The 17,033-nt window shown below is 37.3% G+C and overlaps 1 protein-coding gene across 3 annotated transcripts in view; it reads left to right on the forward strand.

The window, feature by feature from the left end:
* AGPS (alkylglycerone phosphate synthase) overlaps window positions 1-6,720 on the forward strand; it is a 157,781-nt gene extending 151,061 nt beyond the window's left edge. For all 3 annotated transcript variants that reach the window (XM_075117975.1, XM_048870393.2, XM_048870394.2), the window contains exon 20: window positions 5,850-6,720. In XM_075117975.1, coding sequence (XP_074974076.1) covers window positions 5,850-5,971 — 122 coding nt within the window. In that variant the 3' untranslated portion in view covers window positions 5,972-6,720. The remainder of the gene's footprint in view (window positions 1-5,849) is intronic.
* Window positions 6,721-17,033: the final 10,313 nt, after the last annotated feature.

A 17,033-nucleotide genomic window follows, 5' to 3' on the forward strand; every position in this document is an offset into this window, starting at 1 on the left:
TCCAGCTGCTAGGAGGAGTATGAGACAGTTGGATAAAGCTCCTTTCTCCGTGGGTCCCATATTGCTGTCCTTGCTTTCTGAGTGAGTAGGAGATCCAACACCACGCAAATGAAGAGGTGTGGCTACAGTAGGGCTACAGTGCAGTGGCATTGGGGTCCCTAGATTAACTTAAAGCAGTCCAGTGGGATGGATTTATGCCTGGCACCCACTGCTCAACCACCTGGCCTCTCTACCATAGCCTTTTCTCTGCAGTCCCACTCAGTCCCCGTCCTCACCCCTCCAGTCACACATTTTGCATCCCCAATGAGACAAAGCTCTGCCTATTCACTATACGCCAGCTGCCACATTTCACCAACACCTGCTCCTCCCCCAGTCACATATCTTCAAAGGTATTAAGGATGGTCCTGATGGGCCAGGAGAGCTGTTGTCCCTCTGTCTGGTTCCACTGGGCAACAGGGCTTGTGCTGCCTATGTAATGCACCCCTCCTTCTGCTGAAAGCAGCACAAAGGAGAAGCTACAGCCGAGTGCTGGTAGCACAAGGAGCACAATGTTAGGTGCCTGGTTACAACAAAATGGCATATTTCACAGTCGAAATATGGCATTTTTTGGCAGTTTGGCAAAATTCCATACATGCAGAAATGCAGAACACGTGGGGTACTTTATACAATACAGGGATCATTTCACACAGCTTTGAAAATCAGTCTCTTCTGGGTTTGGATGCAGCAGCTATTCTACATCACGAGTGTCACACTAGTGTTTTCAGGACAGGAACAGACCCATCTATTCATCCAGTTGATGCAACAGGGGGGTTTATTCTTAAGTAGGTAGAGTGAAATTGCTGAAGATCAAACGTCATGATGGCCACAGGAACAAGGATCCCTACTCCTGTTAAGTGTCAGGCCACCTCTGAAAGCCACCAGTGGTCAGGCCTCTCTTCTGTATCTCAGTTGAAATATTGTCTTATAACAGCATGCTACAGAGTTAATACAGTGCTGCATCACCAGCCCCAATTCATGCAGTACCCTGAGTTTTAACTTGGGTCTCCATTTTGAGTAGTGGCCAGGCTCAAGCCTGCTTAGCTTGTAGATTCAGCAATGCCAAAGATAATGGAAACTGTGGAGATTTGGCAGAAGTGTCTAAGTCTTAGGGTGGCCCTTCATTCTCTCATGTGCGGCCACCCAGACGCACTCCTTAGAGGGAACTATCTGCAAACCACCCGATGGAGCTTGGTCCACAGTTTGAGAATCTCTGGTCTAAGAAACTTACTGTTCAGGACTCACACTTCTTTAAACTACTCATTTTTTACTTTCATTGTTCTGCAACACCAGCTTTATCATTTACATTGTATTAAAAATGCTAAATTGTGAGCATTTCCCATTATCTTTACAGTCAGAAATTTGTCATTCCATCTGCTGCATAACACCTGTCATCTTACATCATCAAAAATGGCTATTAACAAAAGTTCTTCAGAATACATTTAATAACAGAATTGTAGGTATTAGTAAGTCAGTCAAAGGTCCTGAATAAACAGGTCTTTGACCTGAAGTTTGCCTAACCTTAGCTTTGGTGGATCACCAGAGAGCAGGTTCCCTAGGCATCGACACTCCATTGAGAGTGTCCTGCCCATCTGTCCTGGAGTGCTTCACCCCAAGCACAAAGTAAAATGATCCATAAAATCACAACTCTCATGATAAAACATGAGATAATGTCACACAAAAGTGGGTTCCAAACTATTTAGGATACCCATAGAAGAGGGGTAGGCAACCTATGGGACACGCGCCAAAGGCAAGCTGATTTTCAGTGGCACTCACACTGCCTGAGTCCTGGCCACCAGTCCAGAGGGCTCTGCATTTTAATTTAATTTTAAATGAAGCTGCTTAAACATTTTAATAATCTTATTTACTTTACATACAGCAATAGTTTAGTTATATATTATAGACTTACAAAAAGAGACCTTCTGAAAACATTAAAATGTATTACTGGCATGCGAAACCTTAAATTAGAGTGAATAAATGAAGACTCGGCACACCACTTCTGAAAGGTTGCTGACCCCTGCCATAGACCATAACCAACACTTTCAGCTACTCTCTTGACCAAAAGAGTTGTCAGTGCATACCATGTGGAACATCAGCATTATGTGGTAACCGCTTGCCTCATTGGAGATTGGACTACTGCATTAGCTGAAGCTTCTAGGTATTTTTGAGGCAGAGTTCCAAATAGAGCACATGGTGGTGATCTAGCCTTCAGGTTTCAAGAACCTGGATTACTATGTCAAGATGCATGAACAATCACAGCTGAACAAGTACTGTTGCTTGAGGCATTCTAGCAATGGATCTGATGTGATGAGAATGTGAATCATATTGGCAAAAGTTGGATATGCACTTCCAATTGATGTATGCACATCTCCCTTCCCATATTTAAAAAAAAAATCCAATTCATGAAAAAATTTAATCATTTTCTTCATGCATCACTGAACAGGAAAAGACGCACCTTGCCCCCTCCCAGTCACTAGTTCGTTTATTAAGAAATCCTTCTGTTTTCATCCTATTTCAGTTGAAATCAGTGAAATGTCCAAATGTATCAGTACACTGTCCATTTAGGAAGAGAATAAGTGCATATTTGCTTGGAAGTTCATTGTACTTTGGTTATTTATAACCTAGTTAAAGGGTTAGAATCCTAGGATACACTTTTAAAATTTTATACACATAGTTTATAGATCTTAACCATATTTATGAGGAAAATGCAGTATAAAGATTGCACATAGATGTATAGACCTAAATGAGCTGCATGGCAGCTTTCATCTCTTCTATAACATATAGGGATCTTAAAAATAACATTTGTTTTCTCGCTGAATTTGTCCTGTTCCATTTTGCAAACAGTGGATCTCTTTTTCCTGTTTCTAATGGTGCTTGAAATTACATGACTGGTTTTGATTACTTATTTATGCACCAGTATAATCAATTGTTAGCACGTTTGTTGGGATTGGGCATTTGCCATTAGTTTTAAAATCTTAGTCAGTCCCATATTTTTCACCTTGGATAATTAGTCTCAAATGTCTTATGAAGGATATTATGATGTTGCATTGTGGTGAGGCAACATGATCCCACGAATAGAGTTTATTCTGATAGGACTAATAGGGAAAAGAGTATAAGCCCCAAAGTACGACTATTGTGGTGAGATATAAAAGCATATATAAACAGCTGCTATGTAGCTAAAGATGCACATGTCAGTTCAATTTTAGTGGCTTTTAAATATAACTTTTAAAATACAGAAACCTGATATCTGGAGATTTTCCTCTATTCAGAAGTAAGCTATTGTAATTCTTAATCGTTTAGGCTCAAAAATGGATCTGTTTTTTGTTTTGGAAGGTAGTCTTTCTTTCAGATCCATGTTGTCTTGTAGTTAGTTTTTTCACAACTCTGTGTGTCTCTCTAAGCTGCTCCAGTAATTTTAAGAAGCTGAATTACTTTTTTCTCTAAAACATCTCAAGGAATCTTGTTCCTTTTTCCTGCCCTTGAAAGAATGAATATATATCTACACAGACTCTAAAAACTTCTGAGATCCAGGCCCTTGAATATTTAATATATATGAAGATGGTTAATTTCTTTAATTATGTAATGGGGTATCCTGTGTAGATAAAACAAATGGAATATTCACAAGGTGGAAGCAAACTTAGTGAGATACTAAAATTAGTACTGCCTTTCTGTATGAATGACACCAGAATCTTCTACACAAGTCTTATTATTTTGTGTAGCGTTTTTCTTGAATTATATGCCCTTGTAGTTACATGTAAGATGGTAAATAGAACAATTTAAATTTGCTAAGTAAACAATTGCTTTAACTTTCTGTTTTTAACCTCTAGATAAAAAAATTAATTGCAATAGCTGACAAGACTATGTAAAACTCATTAGCCCTGGACAGCAGGAGCTCACAGCCCAATGCTACCAAGGGGTTAAAATTCTTTTATCAGATATGTTCATGGAGGACCACTGATATATCTTCTGTACAGCTTTTTTACTTTCCAGTTCACTAATCAAATGTATGTTAGATTTATTATTGTAAAAGTATAAACCATAGAAAATTTGACAAGATAGATGTGTAAATTATCACTCTGACAGAACTAATGATGCACTCCAAGCACCTTCTGTTTTCTAGCACTTGGTGAGTGACTTCATTAAATATGCAATGGCTGTTTGGTGTCTGCTCAGACGGTAGTTCAGTTCCTCATGGAATTGCATTATTACTAGAGGTGTAAAAAGAGGCAGGCATGCTAGCTGTTGGGCATCCTGCTGTGGTTCTAATGTGCTCCATCTTGTTGGAGCAGTTGTTTGCAGTCTTTTCAGGACAATTACATCCGTAACCACAGGACACATTCACTGAAACTATATTACAGATAACGGTTGAAAATGGCAATGAGCGTTCTTCAACTCCTTGTCTCTAACTGCCAAAGTGTAGATTGCTTGAAGTGATGGTCAGGCCATATCCACCGTCTTTATAGTTTTTTATTAATTTAACTAGGCAAAAATATCACTTTGCTTAGGAGACAATAGAATTATAATGACAAGATATTATAGAGGGGGATTTCTTATGGGAAGACTATGAAATAAGACTGGCAGTTACTCTTATTGCATATGAATTTTAATATCTCTACTACACACTTAATACACATGTACAAATAGTCATTTTTACTACATTTCAGGATTGGTTTTTCAGCATGTTTTGCAATATTTTACACTGCTTTCTTTCAGTCAGCACTGTAGCTAGTTTATATTCCTTAAGGTATAAACAAAAATATTCTGTTCTCCAGTGATGTCCCCATCATTCATTTTTCTGATGACAGTTTGATGGCTACCCTGAGAATGGGACACAAAAGATGGTTGGAATTTAGCTTCAGATACTCTTAAAGATTTCCAAGAGGCAGATACTATAGTATATCACCTCCTCCTGACAAATGGATTGTATCTTAGGCTGGCAAGCTAAATGCTATCCTGTAATGAAAGAATGTCCCCTATTTTGATTGACCTATTAAATCAGGGTTGATTACTTGCTTAATTAATAAATAACATTCCCATAAAGTGTCCATTTAAGTTAACCATTAAAATAACTTGTTTGTTTATGTGAGAGAAGTTGAGATAAATTGCTGTTCTATCCAACAAATGTAAATTTCTGTCATATATAATTTAGAAAAAACTCTACGTTAAAAAACCTCTGAAAATTAGGCTTCCACATTGTGAATTTATATTCACAACTACCGAGAATGTATTTTATGTGGAGATTTTTCTAAACTGAAACATGCCACTTTTAGGTGAGTGAATATTACATTTTATACTTTACGAGTTTTAATTTCTCCGTTAGAGATTTCCATGGGTTTTTAGGCTGATCCTATTTTAAACCTGAAGGTCACTTTTAACATATTTACTTAGTGGTTAAAACTTACTGTTTCCTGCACAGGCTAAGCAGAACAATTCTTGATATGTTTTATTTTTATTTATTTTCTCCTAACATTTTTAAATTTCTTAATAAGATGAGGATCTGGGGCTCTTTTAAAAATGTATGCAATTACCATTTCACTATTTGTAATCTGACACATGATTTCAACCTAAACTTCATCTAAATTTCATAGTTTGCAAAGAAAGTAGACAGCGTAGAACACAAGCTTCCTCTGGGAGTACACTGAGCTTAATGAGCTTGATAGTCTGGTAGGCTCAATAAATCAAATAAAGCAAAACATTTCTCATTTTTGAATAAAAGCATTTATCACACAGTGTTTATTCATTCATGGTCGTAAGATTGATTGGCTCCTAGTATCATGCCACATATTGAAGCATTTTTGTTTTTGTTTTTCCAGTGGGCAAGTTGCGAAAGCAGTGGATGAAGGAGAGTATCTCTGACGTTGGCTTGGGGATGCTTAAGTCTGTCAAAGAATATGTGGACCCCAATAACATCTTTGGAAACAGGAACCTTTTATAAAACCCTTACTATCTGAAAATTTCAAAATTACGATTTCTAGCCTCATTGTACTGTTATCCCAGTAATCAAATATAACATGGACTGAACTTCAAAAGCTAATATCTTTCTTATATTGGTTTTCCTCCAATAAAATGTAAACATTCACTATTAACATTCACAGATTTACTGACTCTACTCCTAAACCTCTCTTAAAACACAACCTGGCAGAGGCACATCAAGGTATATACCAGCTTGCAAATGCAGATATAGCATTCCAAGTTTGGTTAAGCAGTACTGCCAATGATTGTTGTTTCCATGCTGGATGAAGCCAGCTGTTCTTTATTAAAGCATCCCCTGCAAGAAGAACAAAGACTGACGTTGGTGTTGTCTACATAAACAGCTGCTCACTCAGCCTCTTGCTAGAGGAAAGTTGCTGGGAAGCACATGAGAGGTGGATTACACTAAGGGAATACTTCTGTGTGCTGAAGGGTTAAGCAAGTAGCAGTATAAATGTAGGCTTTCTGTTTAAAAGATGCAACATAGTTCTGTAGGAAGTTTGGCTTGTCAGTCTCCCTTTCAGCATTGAAAAATTTAAAATCTTTGAGAAGAATACTTAACTAAAGTGTAGCCTGAGTTGTATTTGCATTGCTGGGATAATCTTCTTTAATATGCTAGTCAGTCAGTCATAAGTTTTGTACAGAATAGCAGACATTTCTCATTGTATATTAACAGGTTTGTTACATAAAATTATTGCCTTCATGAACACTGCATTCCTAATGTGTCTAGTTTCACTTTATTTTTGTGTAGATGCAAAATAATCCTTTTTTCCCCAATAGCAAATGTTTTGGCTATTTTAAAATAAAACTTTGTCCAGCACTGTATCTTGAAACAGGTCTCAACAGTTTCAAGGTTGAAACAGTTTTATTAATCTAAAATGGAGAATATACTGTCTGAAAATGAAGTTTCCAATTTTAATTTCTTTATTGGCCTTTCTGAATTACTGGTTTACGTAACTAGGAGCTGCAAATGTAGTCCTCCATATAATCAAAAATATGGAATTTATTTTCTTAAACAATCTGTAAAACAATATCAGTCCTGAAACAATTTTACATTAAAACCAGGATCTTAAAACAAGTGAAATTAAAATTTAAAACTGTTTGTCAATATTCATGATTCATATTTTGACATGGATTCTTTTCTTAAAGCAAATAATCCAACTTTTGATATTTAAAGTATTTAATCATATAGGGTAGTAACTCAAAATGTAAACTATCTTTACGAGGACATACTGTCTAATTAGCTAACTGCTATACAACTCTATGTGGGCAGTTTGGACACCTTTATAGAAGTAACCTTCACATGAAAAACCTAAATTTAAAATCGAGGCATTTGTGTTTTTAAACTATTTTAAAATAATTAGCTGTCAATTTTAGTAATAAAACATTAAAGATTATAATTTTATAATCTATAAATTAACAGATTATAACACCATAGTCTGACAACATAATTTAATACTCATTTTATTTTAAATTGACCACACTCTATCATCCTATTGCTTGAAAAATACCAACCAAAACTTGGAAGCTATTTTATAACTAATTTAGAATATCTGAAGAATTGTCACAGATTGAAGTGTCACTAGCGGAGGTTTTGGAATTAAGAAACTTAACAGTAACAAGTAACTGGGACCAGATGGCATTCACCCAAGAATTCTGAAAGAACTCAAATGTGAAATTGCGGAACTGTTAACTATGGTTTGTAACCTCTCCTTTAAATCAGCTACTGTACCCAGTGACTGGAAGATATCTAATGTAACGCCATTGTTTAAGAAGGGCTCTAGAGGTGATTCTGGCAATTACAGACTGGTAAGTCTAACGTCAGTACCGGGCAAACTAGTTGAGATAATAGTACAGAATAAAATTGTCAGACGCATAGAACATAAATTGTTGTGCAAAAGTCAACATGGTTTCTGTAAAGGGAGATCATGTCTTACTAATCTAATAGAGTTCTTTGCGGGGGTCAACAAACATGTGGACAAGGGGGATCCAGTGGACATAGTGTACTTAGATTTCCGGAAAGCCTTTTGACAAGGTTCTTCACCAAAGGCTCTTAGTAAATTAAGCTCTCATGGGATAAGAGGGAAGATCCTTTCATGGATTGAGACCTAGTTAAAAGATGGGGAACAAAGGGTCGGAATAAATGGTAAATTTTCAGAATGGAAAGGGGTAACTAGTGGTGTTCCCCAAGGGTCCGTCCTAGGACCAATCCTATTCAACTTTTTCATAAATGATCTGGAGAAAGGGGTAAACAGTGAGGTGGCAAAGTTTGCAGATACTAAACTGCTCAAGATAGTTAAGACCAAAGCAGATTGTGAAGAACTTCAAAAAGATCTCACAAAACTAAGTGATTGGGCAACAAAATGGCAAATGAAATTTAATGTGGATAAATGTAAAGTAATGCACATTGGGAAAAAATAACCCCAACTATACATACAATATGATGGAGGCTAATTTAACTACAACTAATCAGGAGAAAGATCTTGGAGTCATCGTGGATAGTTCTCTGAAGATGTCCACGCAGCGTGCAGCAGCAGTCAAAAAGGAAAATGGGATGTTAGGAATCTTTAAAAAAGGGATAGAGAATAAGACTGAGAATATCTTGTTGCCCTTATGTAAATCCATGGTACGCCCACATCTTGAATACTGCTTACAGATGTCATCTCAAAAAAGATTTACTGGCATTAGAAAAGGTTCAGAAAAGGGCAACTAAAATGATTAGGGGTTTGGAACGGTTCCCAAATGAGGAGAGATTAAAGAGGTTAGGACTTTTCAGCTTGGAAAAGAGGAGACTAAAGGGGGATATGATAGAGGTATACAAAATCATGAGTGGTGTGGAGAAAGTGAATAAGGAAAAGTTATTTACTTTTTCCCATAATATAAGAAGTAGGGGCCACCAAATGAAATTAATGGGTAGCAGGTTTAAAACAAAGAAAAGGAAGTTCTTCACTCAGCGCACAGTCAGCCTGTGGAACTCCTTGCCTGAGGAGGTTGTGAAGGCTAGGACAACAATAGGGTTTAAAAGAAAACTTGATAAATTCATGGAGGTTAAGTCCATTAATGGCAATTAGCCAGGATGGTAAGGAATGGTGTCCCTAGCCTCTGTTTGTCAGAGGGTGGAGATGGATGGCAGGAGAGAGATCACTTGATCCTTACCTGTTAGGTTCACTCCCTTTGGGCCACCTGGCATTGGCCACTGTCGGCAGACAGGATACTGGGCTGGATGGACCTTTGGTCTGACCCAGTGTGGCCATTCTTATGTTCTTAATAGCTGATTAAAAATCACCTAAAAGACCATGACTACCCAAATAGCACTTTCAAATATATGAATTCAAAAGATAACAAATTAAAACAATTCATTATGGTCTGAGTCATAAAATAGGAAGTTACTGTGGTATTTTTAATGCAGCTAGAATTTTTTTAATGTGTTTCATGACATTTTAGTTTAAAAAGTGAATCCAGCCTTCCTGTATTTTACTTTTAAAGTTTTGGCCCATGGAGTTCATGTTTCAGCAGCACCGAAAAATTTGCAATCATAGTTAGTGTTAGGAAGCTCTGACTTCCAGCACTATATGGGTAAGTGTTCCTTATTCAACATGTACAGCATGTACTTTTCAACAAGGTGAATCTGTAATCTTTCTTTTTTATGCTGAGGATTTCTCAATTTTGCATACTGTGCAAATGGTGGTTACATGTCTACTGCTGGAATCCTGCTGACTACTAGTATCACTCTGCTAGAAGTCAGTAAATATGTGCCTCAATATACACAGCATGTCTAACTATGAAGAATCAGATTTATGAATGAATGGATACATGAAAACCATTTTCTTTTTGGAATATGACAACACAAGTAGAATTATAGTAAGAAGGACTGGGTTTCCTTATGGCAGTTTTACTCAATATGAGCAAGTTGTGCTGTCTCCAAAGTCTTGTTGGCTCATTTCAATTTTAAAGTACTATCTGGCACTACAAATGCTACGGTTTCCCCTCCCAGTGTTACCTTCCTAACCATGTTTCCCCATCCTTTATATGTTAATGGAAGTTGTACAGGTAAATCTCTTCTCATGCAGTCGTCTATGCAGCCATAAATCTGTGATTATAACCGGATGTGAAGTTGATATCACAAAGTAAAAATTTACATCAGTTAGTCTTGTCTTGTGTAATAAAGTGAAATAACTTGGAGCTCCTACATGCAGTAATAGCAGTAGACAGGCCTGAGAAAATGGTAAATTGCAAATTAATATGAACAAATTCTAATTAGTACACTTCTTACAGCCATTTTGCTTAGTTTCTTCTTAATTGTCTTTTTTTAAACAGTGTCTTATGGATTGTTCAAAGCCTAATTTAAAACCCTGCATCTGTAAAATATACATAACTCTAGTAGTTCAAAAAGTGAGAGATTCAGCGTTTCAGTACTTTTTGAAAATCAGCATACCAAATAAAAAGTGTTGGTTATATTCTTGTAACACATCTACTGGAGACAAAAGTACAAAAAGGAAGCACAACCAATTGTAAAAAAGACTATTTTTAATGTTAAATTAAGTCTTCCAACATTTTTCCTCCCCTATTCTCTCTTCTTTCACACAGGCTTCACTTAGTGTAGCTGCAGTCTGTTCAAAGATGGAGCTTGGTCTATGCAGATCGTCTGTGTAGTCTTGGCAATGCGCATTACTTTTCGTTGTTTGAGGTACCTTGGCCATGTTTCTAGTACAGAACAAGCAGTTTTAGCTAACTTTGTCACCACTTGTATTTAAAAGAAACTGTTAGTTTTCTCTGGTTTTCAGTAAAATTCAAAGCTCTAGAATTAGGGTGTTGACTGTTATGTCTCTTTACAACTAGGATATACCATTCAGTCACTCTTACAGAAGTTTGAGTGTAATGTCATTACAGGGAACTTCTTTTAAGAAGTAACATGTACAGGTTTACGGCTTGGAAGGCCAGAAAGAACATCGGGTCTCTTCATGGCTTTGTCAGTACTGTGCACGTTGCTTATTTTGATAGGATACATATAAAGATGTCCCCTTTTCCTTACAGCTGTGAACAGAGACCAAGTTAAGTAGTTCTTCCATAATAATGCTAATTAACTGAAACCAACCTAATCAAAAGAGCAAGGATGCATAAATACTGAAATCCAGAAAACGTAAACTGTTTCTCAGTCTTTGAAATTAGTATCTTTCAAGGTTCAACTTTCTGCTAATTAAGCCAAACAGTGTGTGTCATTTAGTGTGAAATTAACTGTAAAACTCCAGTTGTAATGTTAAGAGATTATAGAACTTATATTATTAATAAAAAGAAAATGGGCCTAAACTATCCTGCTTTTTCTTTCTCATGAGGCTGTTCAAATTAACACTTTTTTAAACTTTTGTCCTTTTTCTAGAGACACAAATTTGCTGAGATGCTTTAGACATTTATCGAGAATGACCTCCGTCTGATGCAAATTTCTAAGGCTGAATCAGAAAAATAAGAAAATATAGTAATGAAGGCTTTGCACTTGTACCTTGCATTTCAAATAAGGTAGGATTCCAGGAACCAGAAGAGCACTTCTGTAATCACTGTTTTGAGAAGATAGGCAAAGCAACAGCCAGCTCCTGTGAACAGCTTAAGCTCTTCAGGAAACTATCTGGTGTTTTCATCACCTCTTGTAGATGATGAACCATTTTCACTGACTGTAGTATTAGTCCCTTGAAAGTCATTGCTGGAAAATAAGGTACAAGGATTCTTCTGTTTCTCTAGTCTTTTCTCTCCTAGCTGTCCCTTGTCACTCCAAAATGCCAACTGTATTCCCTTTGTTTACAGGTTCTGAGTACTGTTCAGTCCCTTGCAACTTTGTGCGGATGAGATACATTCTCAAAACTGTTTGTGCCCCTATATTTGAAGGCATGCACATGCAGTTATGAACCATATGTGCACCTGAGCAAATTCATTTTCTAAAGGATCTTTGTATCACTCATGTAAAGTTTTGGTGTGTGCCCTTTAATAGGTTAAAATCTGATTTACACATCATACAAAAAATTCTTTGCTGGGAAGATGCTTAGGAAAGATCTATTTTTAATGTAATTCTATGAGTGCATGTTAAAAATTACTTTAAAACTATAAAATTTTAGTGGGAAAGATGGAAAAGGCTTCTAAATTACATGGTTTAATTTGTTTAAACTGTTATGTAAACACTGTACACTTTTAATTAGTAACTTTAGTTGCATCCAGGATTGCTCCTGGGGAGGGGAAACTGAATCTGCAAATTAAGCATACCATTCTTCTAAGTTACTTGGAAAAAATTAATGTTTTCATTAAATTGAAATCTAAATACATACCACATTAAGCAAATACTAGAAGACACTTCATAGCTCTCCTAAGACCTGATCCAACTCCCATCAAAGCCAACATCATTCATTTTACTTTAAATGAAAGCATACATTCTATAGTAGTTGAATCCATCTTTGCAGCTGGATAAACACATTAAATAGGCTAGTCCTTGGGCAGAGGGCCTGATAAATGCCTTACAGGTTCCCAGTTGATAGAATATGACCCATGTTTTACTTCCCATGTTGGCTCCCATCAAATTCTATGTGGACTTGAAATTGTTACTTGATTTTAAGAGAATTAATGGTTACAGTCTTTTATATCTAATCCATCTTTTCTAATAGGGTCCCAGTATTTAAAATTTTAATTAATAATTACATGTATTAATGTGTAATATCCTAGACCTTCTGTTGAGCTCAGAATTGGCAAATCATTGGTTTGTTCAAGTTACACCTTAACACCATAGGGACCTTTGAGATGGGCCTTTAAGAGATATGTTCCATAACTGTAGACTTCATTCTATTTTGGAGTACCCAGTCTACTACTTCAACACGAAGGGTGTGTGGATATGCCACTGCTTTTTAATAACTTTTTTTCATAATGCCATAAAGCATTCCATGGCATCCCTTTTAAAGATACTATATAAAAGTATTTGTTAATTCAAGTAATGAGACTTATATCTACAAAAATCAGACCAACTCAAACAAGCTGTCTCCTGAGACTGTGATTGTAAAGTATAATCTGACTCTTCCAGCACTTCAGATGAAACCACAGATTAACAAATGACTGCCCTTGTTTTAACACTTAAATGTGTATTTGAAGCTTACATCTTCAATGATCAAGGATGTTAAACAATTTTTTAAAGTTTTGCAGTTCAGTTTTATACTGCTTACCACAATGAGGCTGGGCTCTACGTGCTACTGCAATACCAATGATAAAACGAAGAGTCCTGAAGAGCCTGGACTTCTCTGCCATACATCTGACACTAGAGTTTTGTTGGGAGAAGGGTTATGCAGCATTAGCTGCATGGACAATTTATACATAATAATTAATGCCAATCAACATGTGTTCATGGAAAATAAATCCTGCCATAGTGTATTTTTTGATGTGATTACAAGTTTGGTTGATAAAGGTAAGTGTTAATGTAATAGATTCCTGTAAGGCATTTTACGTGACACTGCATGACATTTTTATTAGAAACTAGAATGATACAAAATCAAGATGGAACACAGTAAATGGATTAAAAACTGGCTAACTGGTAGGTCTTAAAGTAATTGTAAATGGGGAATCATTGACTGTCTTTCTAGTGGAGTCCTACTATTTAAAATTTGAATAAATAATACAAAAGAAAATTTATACTAAAAGCTTGCTGATAAAACACAGATTGGAGGAGTGGTAAATAATGACAGGTAACTGATACAGATTGATCTTGATTACTAATAACTTAGCCTCAGGCAAACTGTGTTTTAATACTGCTAATGTAAAGTGATCTAGGAACAAAGAATGTAGGACATACTTACAGGATGGGAACCTCTGTACTGAGAAGCAGACACTCTGGAAAGGAATTGAGGGTCATGGTGGATAATCAGCTGACCATGAGCTGTGATGCTGTGGCCAAAAAGGCAAATGTGATCCTGAGATGTGTAAACAGGAGATTCATGAGTAGAAGTAGTGAGGTTATATTACCTCTCTATTTGGCACTTGTGTGACTGCTGCTGGAATACTGTGTCCAGTTCTGGTGTCAAAAATCCAGTTTATCAACATCATTCTTGAAGAGGTATGGGAGAGGAGCCACAGGAATAAATCAAGGATTGGAAAACCTATCTTATAGTGATAGACTTAAGGAGCTTAATCTGGTTTTAGTTTAACAAAGAGAAGGTTAAGGAGTGACTTGATCAGAGCCAATAAGTACTCGCATGAGGAACAAAAATGTGATGAGGGCTCTTCAGTCTAGCAGACAACAAACAGTATTGCAAGAGCCAAGGGCTGGAAGATGAACCTGGACGAATTCAGACTAGAAATAAGGTGATTTTTTGGTTTTGTTTTTTTAACAGGGACAGTAATTAACTTTGGAACATCATAAAGGTTGTGGTGGATTCTCAGTCACTAACTTTTAAATCAAGACTGGATATTTTTCTAAAAGATATGCTGTAGTTCAACAGGAGTTAATTCAGGGAAGTCTTATGGTCTGTTATGTAAGAGCTCAGTTTAGATGATCACAGTACTCCCTTCTGGCCTGATAATGTATGAAACTGTTGAATGATATGGGTAATGTCAGCTGTTTTTAAAACTACTGCTGAATGCTGGATAAAGGCAGTGGCAATAGACAAATAGGAAACCTAAAACAATAGTAATGGTAATACTGATGTAATGGATTCGATTGACTATCCTAGTAAATGCTGAAGAAAATGCAAAAGCTTAGTGTGTGTACATAGGACAATACCCTTGCTGTCCAGTAAGTCATCAATCTGAATAGATGCAACCCTAGGGACATAGGAATAACGAGAAGGGACGAATACAGTGATTGACCTTTATTCCTTTATCAAATGGTAGAAGCCATCACCATTTCCTGACATAAAGTCTATTAGAGTTGCTGGCCAGGAAATCCACTGACTGCCTGCAGGCAAAGGTTTTAAAGGCTGTTCTGAAAGTCAAAATACACAGCAGCTGGGTAAATAAATATTAGGATCAGGGAATAAATGCCATTCATTTAAGAAAGCAAATCTGGCTAATGTTAGGAAATAGAGTTAACATTCGCTTCACTCCAGCCTTTCTTATTTAAAAGAAAAAACATTAAAATCATGGCTTCAGAATGCCACTTGCTGTCAGGCCTTGGGCAATAATACAGAATACGTCACTGTTACAGTGTGAGCTGTGCTTTATTTCCCTTTCTGTCTTTTGTAAGTCCATTCCTCAGGTGATAGGCCTGGATTTCATCTCTCTCAAAGGTTGAAATGCCTGGTTCCATCACTCTAGAACTGAATCTCTTGGTGGGAGCTCCCCTGTTGCCCAGCTGTTAGGCATCTGTAAACCTTTTCCCCTAGGGGCCTATGACCAGTAGCCGATTAAAACTGCAAAAACAGTTTCTTCAAAACAAAGCAGTGTTCTTTCACTTGAAGGTACATCGCATTACTTATCCCTGAGTAAAGGGATAAAACAATTATGACCTGTATGCACATTTCCCCTTACCTAAACTTTCATCTTTCCTTGCAACTGTCACCCTGCTTGCTTCCTTCTCTGAGCTGGTATGACCATTTGCTTGCTGCAGCTTGTCTCAGACTCCTTTCTAGCTGCTGCAGATAACCCACTCAACCCCTTCTTTTCCCTAGGCCAGCTCCCTTGAGGTTTAGTATCCCCTTTGATCCTAAGCTCAGACCTGGGAATAGTAAACCTTGCTAGCCTCAATGGAATCAGGCAGAAGCACTCCCCAACTCATAGCTCCCCCTGTTGTTCATTTAAGGAGCCTTATCTCTGATTATTTCATATATTTGCTTCTTTTGATTAACTCTAAGCAGTCAGGCAGAGTAACATCAAACAGGCAAACCGAGGTGAATGTTTAGTTTTTTGTTTTTTTTTTAAATCAAACTACTTTATTCTCCACATAATACTATGGGGACAGTTTAGGTCCTGTCAACACTACTGCTTTTAAGCTTATGACCAACTCCCTGACTTGGTTGTAATGACAGTGGGGCTTCCCTTGCTTCAGGTGCTGTTCTGGAGTTTCATCAAGCCCTTGCACGAGAACATGGAAGAACAGAGACTTAATGCTTTGAGTGTTATGCAGAGGCCCAACTAACATGTCCAGCTCTGTACTACTGCCCCAAGAATGTATGCCCAGCTAGCCTGATCAATAGAGATAGATGGATATATTTAAAAAAGCCAGGAGGTATCCTGAAAGTATGGGTAAGCCTAGCAGTACGAGTGACAGTAACTTACTATGTTGAGTGGCATTAGAAAAAGGAGGCCAGGTTCCAACAGAGATTGAATTGGCACCAGGGGGCAGGAATGCAAACAGGGGCACAGGCTGCTGGCATTCAAACTCTAGAGCCTGAGCATTGCTTGAGATTTCTGTCCTACAACTATGCCTGGCTCTGTTTCATCAGTTACTGTTTGTGAACCAATGACCAGGAAGCAGAGCAAGGCCAGTTTAAGCCAGCAGGGTATAATGCCTGACACTACAGCTAAATTACACTGAAACTAACATCAGGCAGTAGGAATTTGGTTGCTATGGAGAAATCTTTTTAAGATGGCAACAAGTCTGCGGCCTTACCTTAAATTTAGTACTTATTTTAAAGCCTCAGAATGTCTCCTCAGGGGTAGAACAATATGCTGCTACCTGGACATGGTGGTTAATGATTTGCTGTGATTTCTTGCCCTTTGCAGTATATTTTGGAAGGATGTGCTACACACCTGAGCTTTAAACCGCTAAGTGATGACAACTGCTGAACACATTTGTATCCTGGCCCTCTGAACCATCCTGGCAAGCTCAAGGATCTTCCATGCAACACCTATCACGCTGCCCTCCTTTCTCCAATGTTATTTACAATATTAAAGCAAGAATTGCATTCATTGGGGTTAAACAGAATGTTAGTAAATTTTTATAATGCTTTGAAGCTGTATAGTATTAAACAGTGTAAGGGCTACCCACACAGAATAATGCACAGCAAAGTTAACCCATTTTCACAATTTTTAGCTGAAGCTGGGGGCTGTGAACAAAGTGGTATGTG

This window comes from Caretta caretta, chromosome 11, assembly GCF_965140235.1.
Source record: "Caretta caretta isolate rCarCar2 chromosome 11, rCarCar1.hap1, whole genome shotgun sequence".
Taxonomy (NCBI): domain Eukaryota; kingdom Metazoa; phylum Chordata; order Testudines; family Cheloniidae; genus Caretta; species Caretta caretta.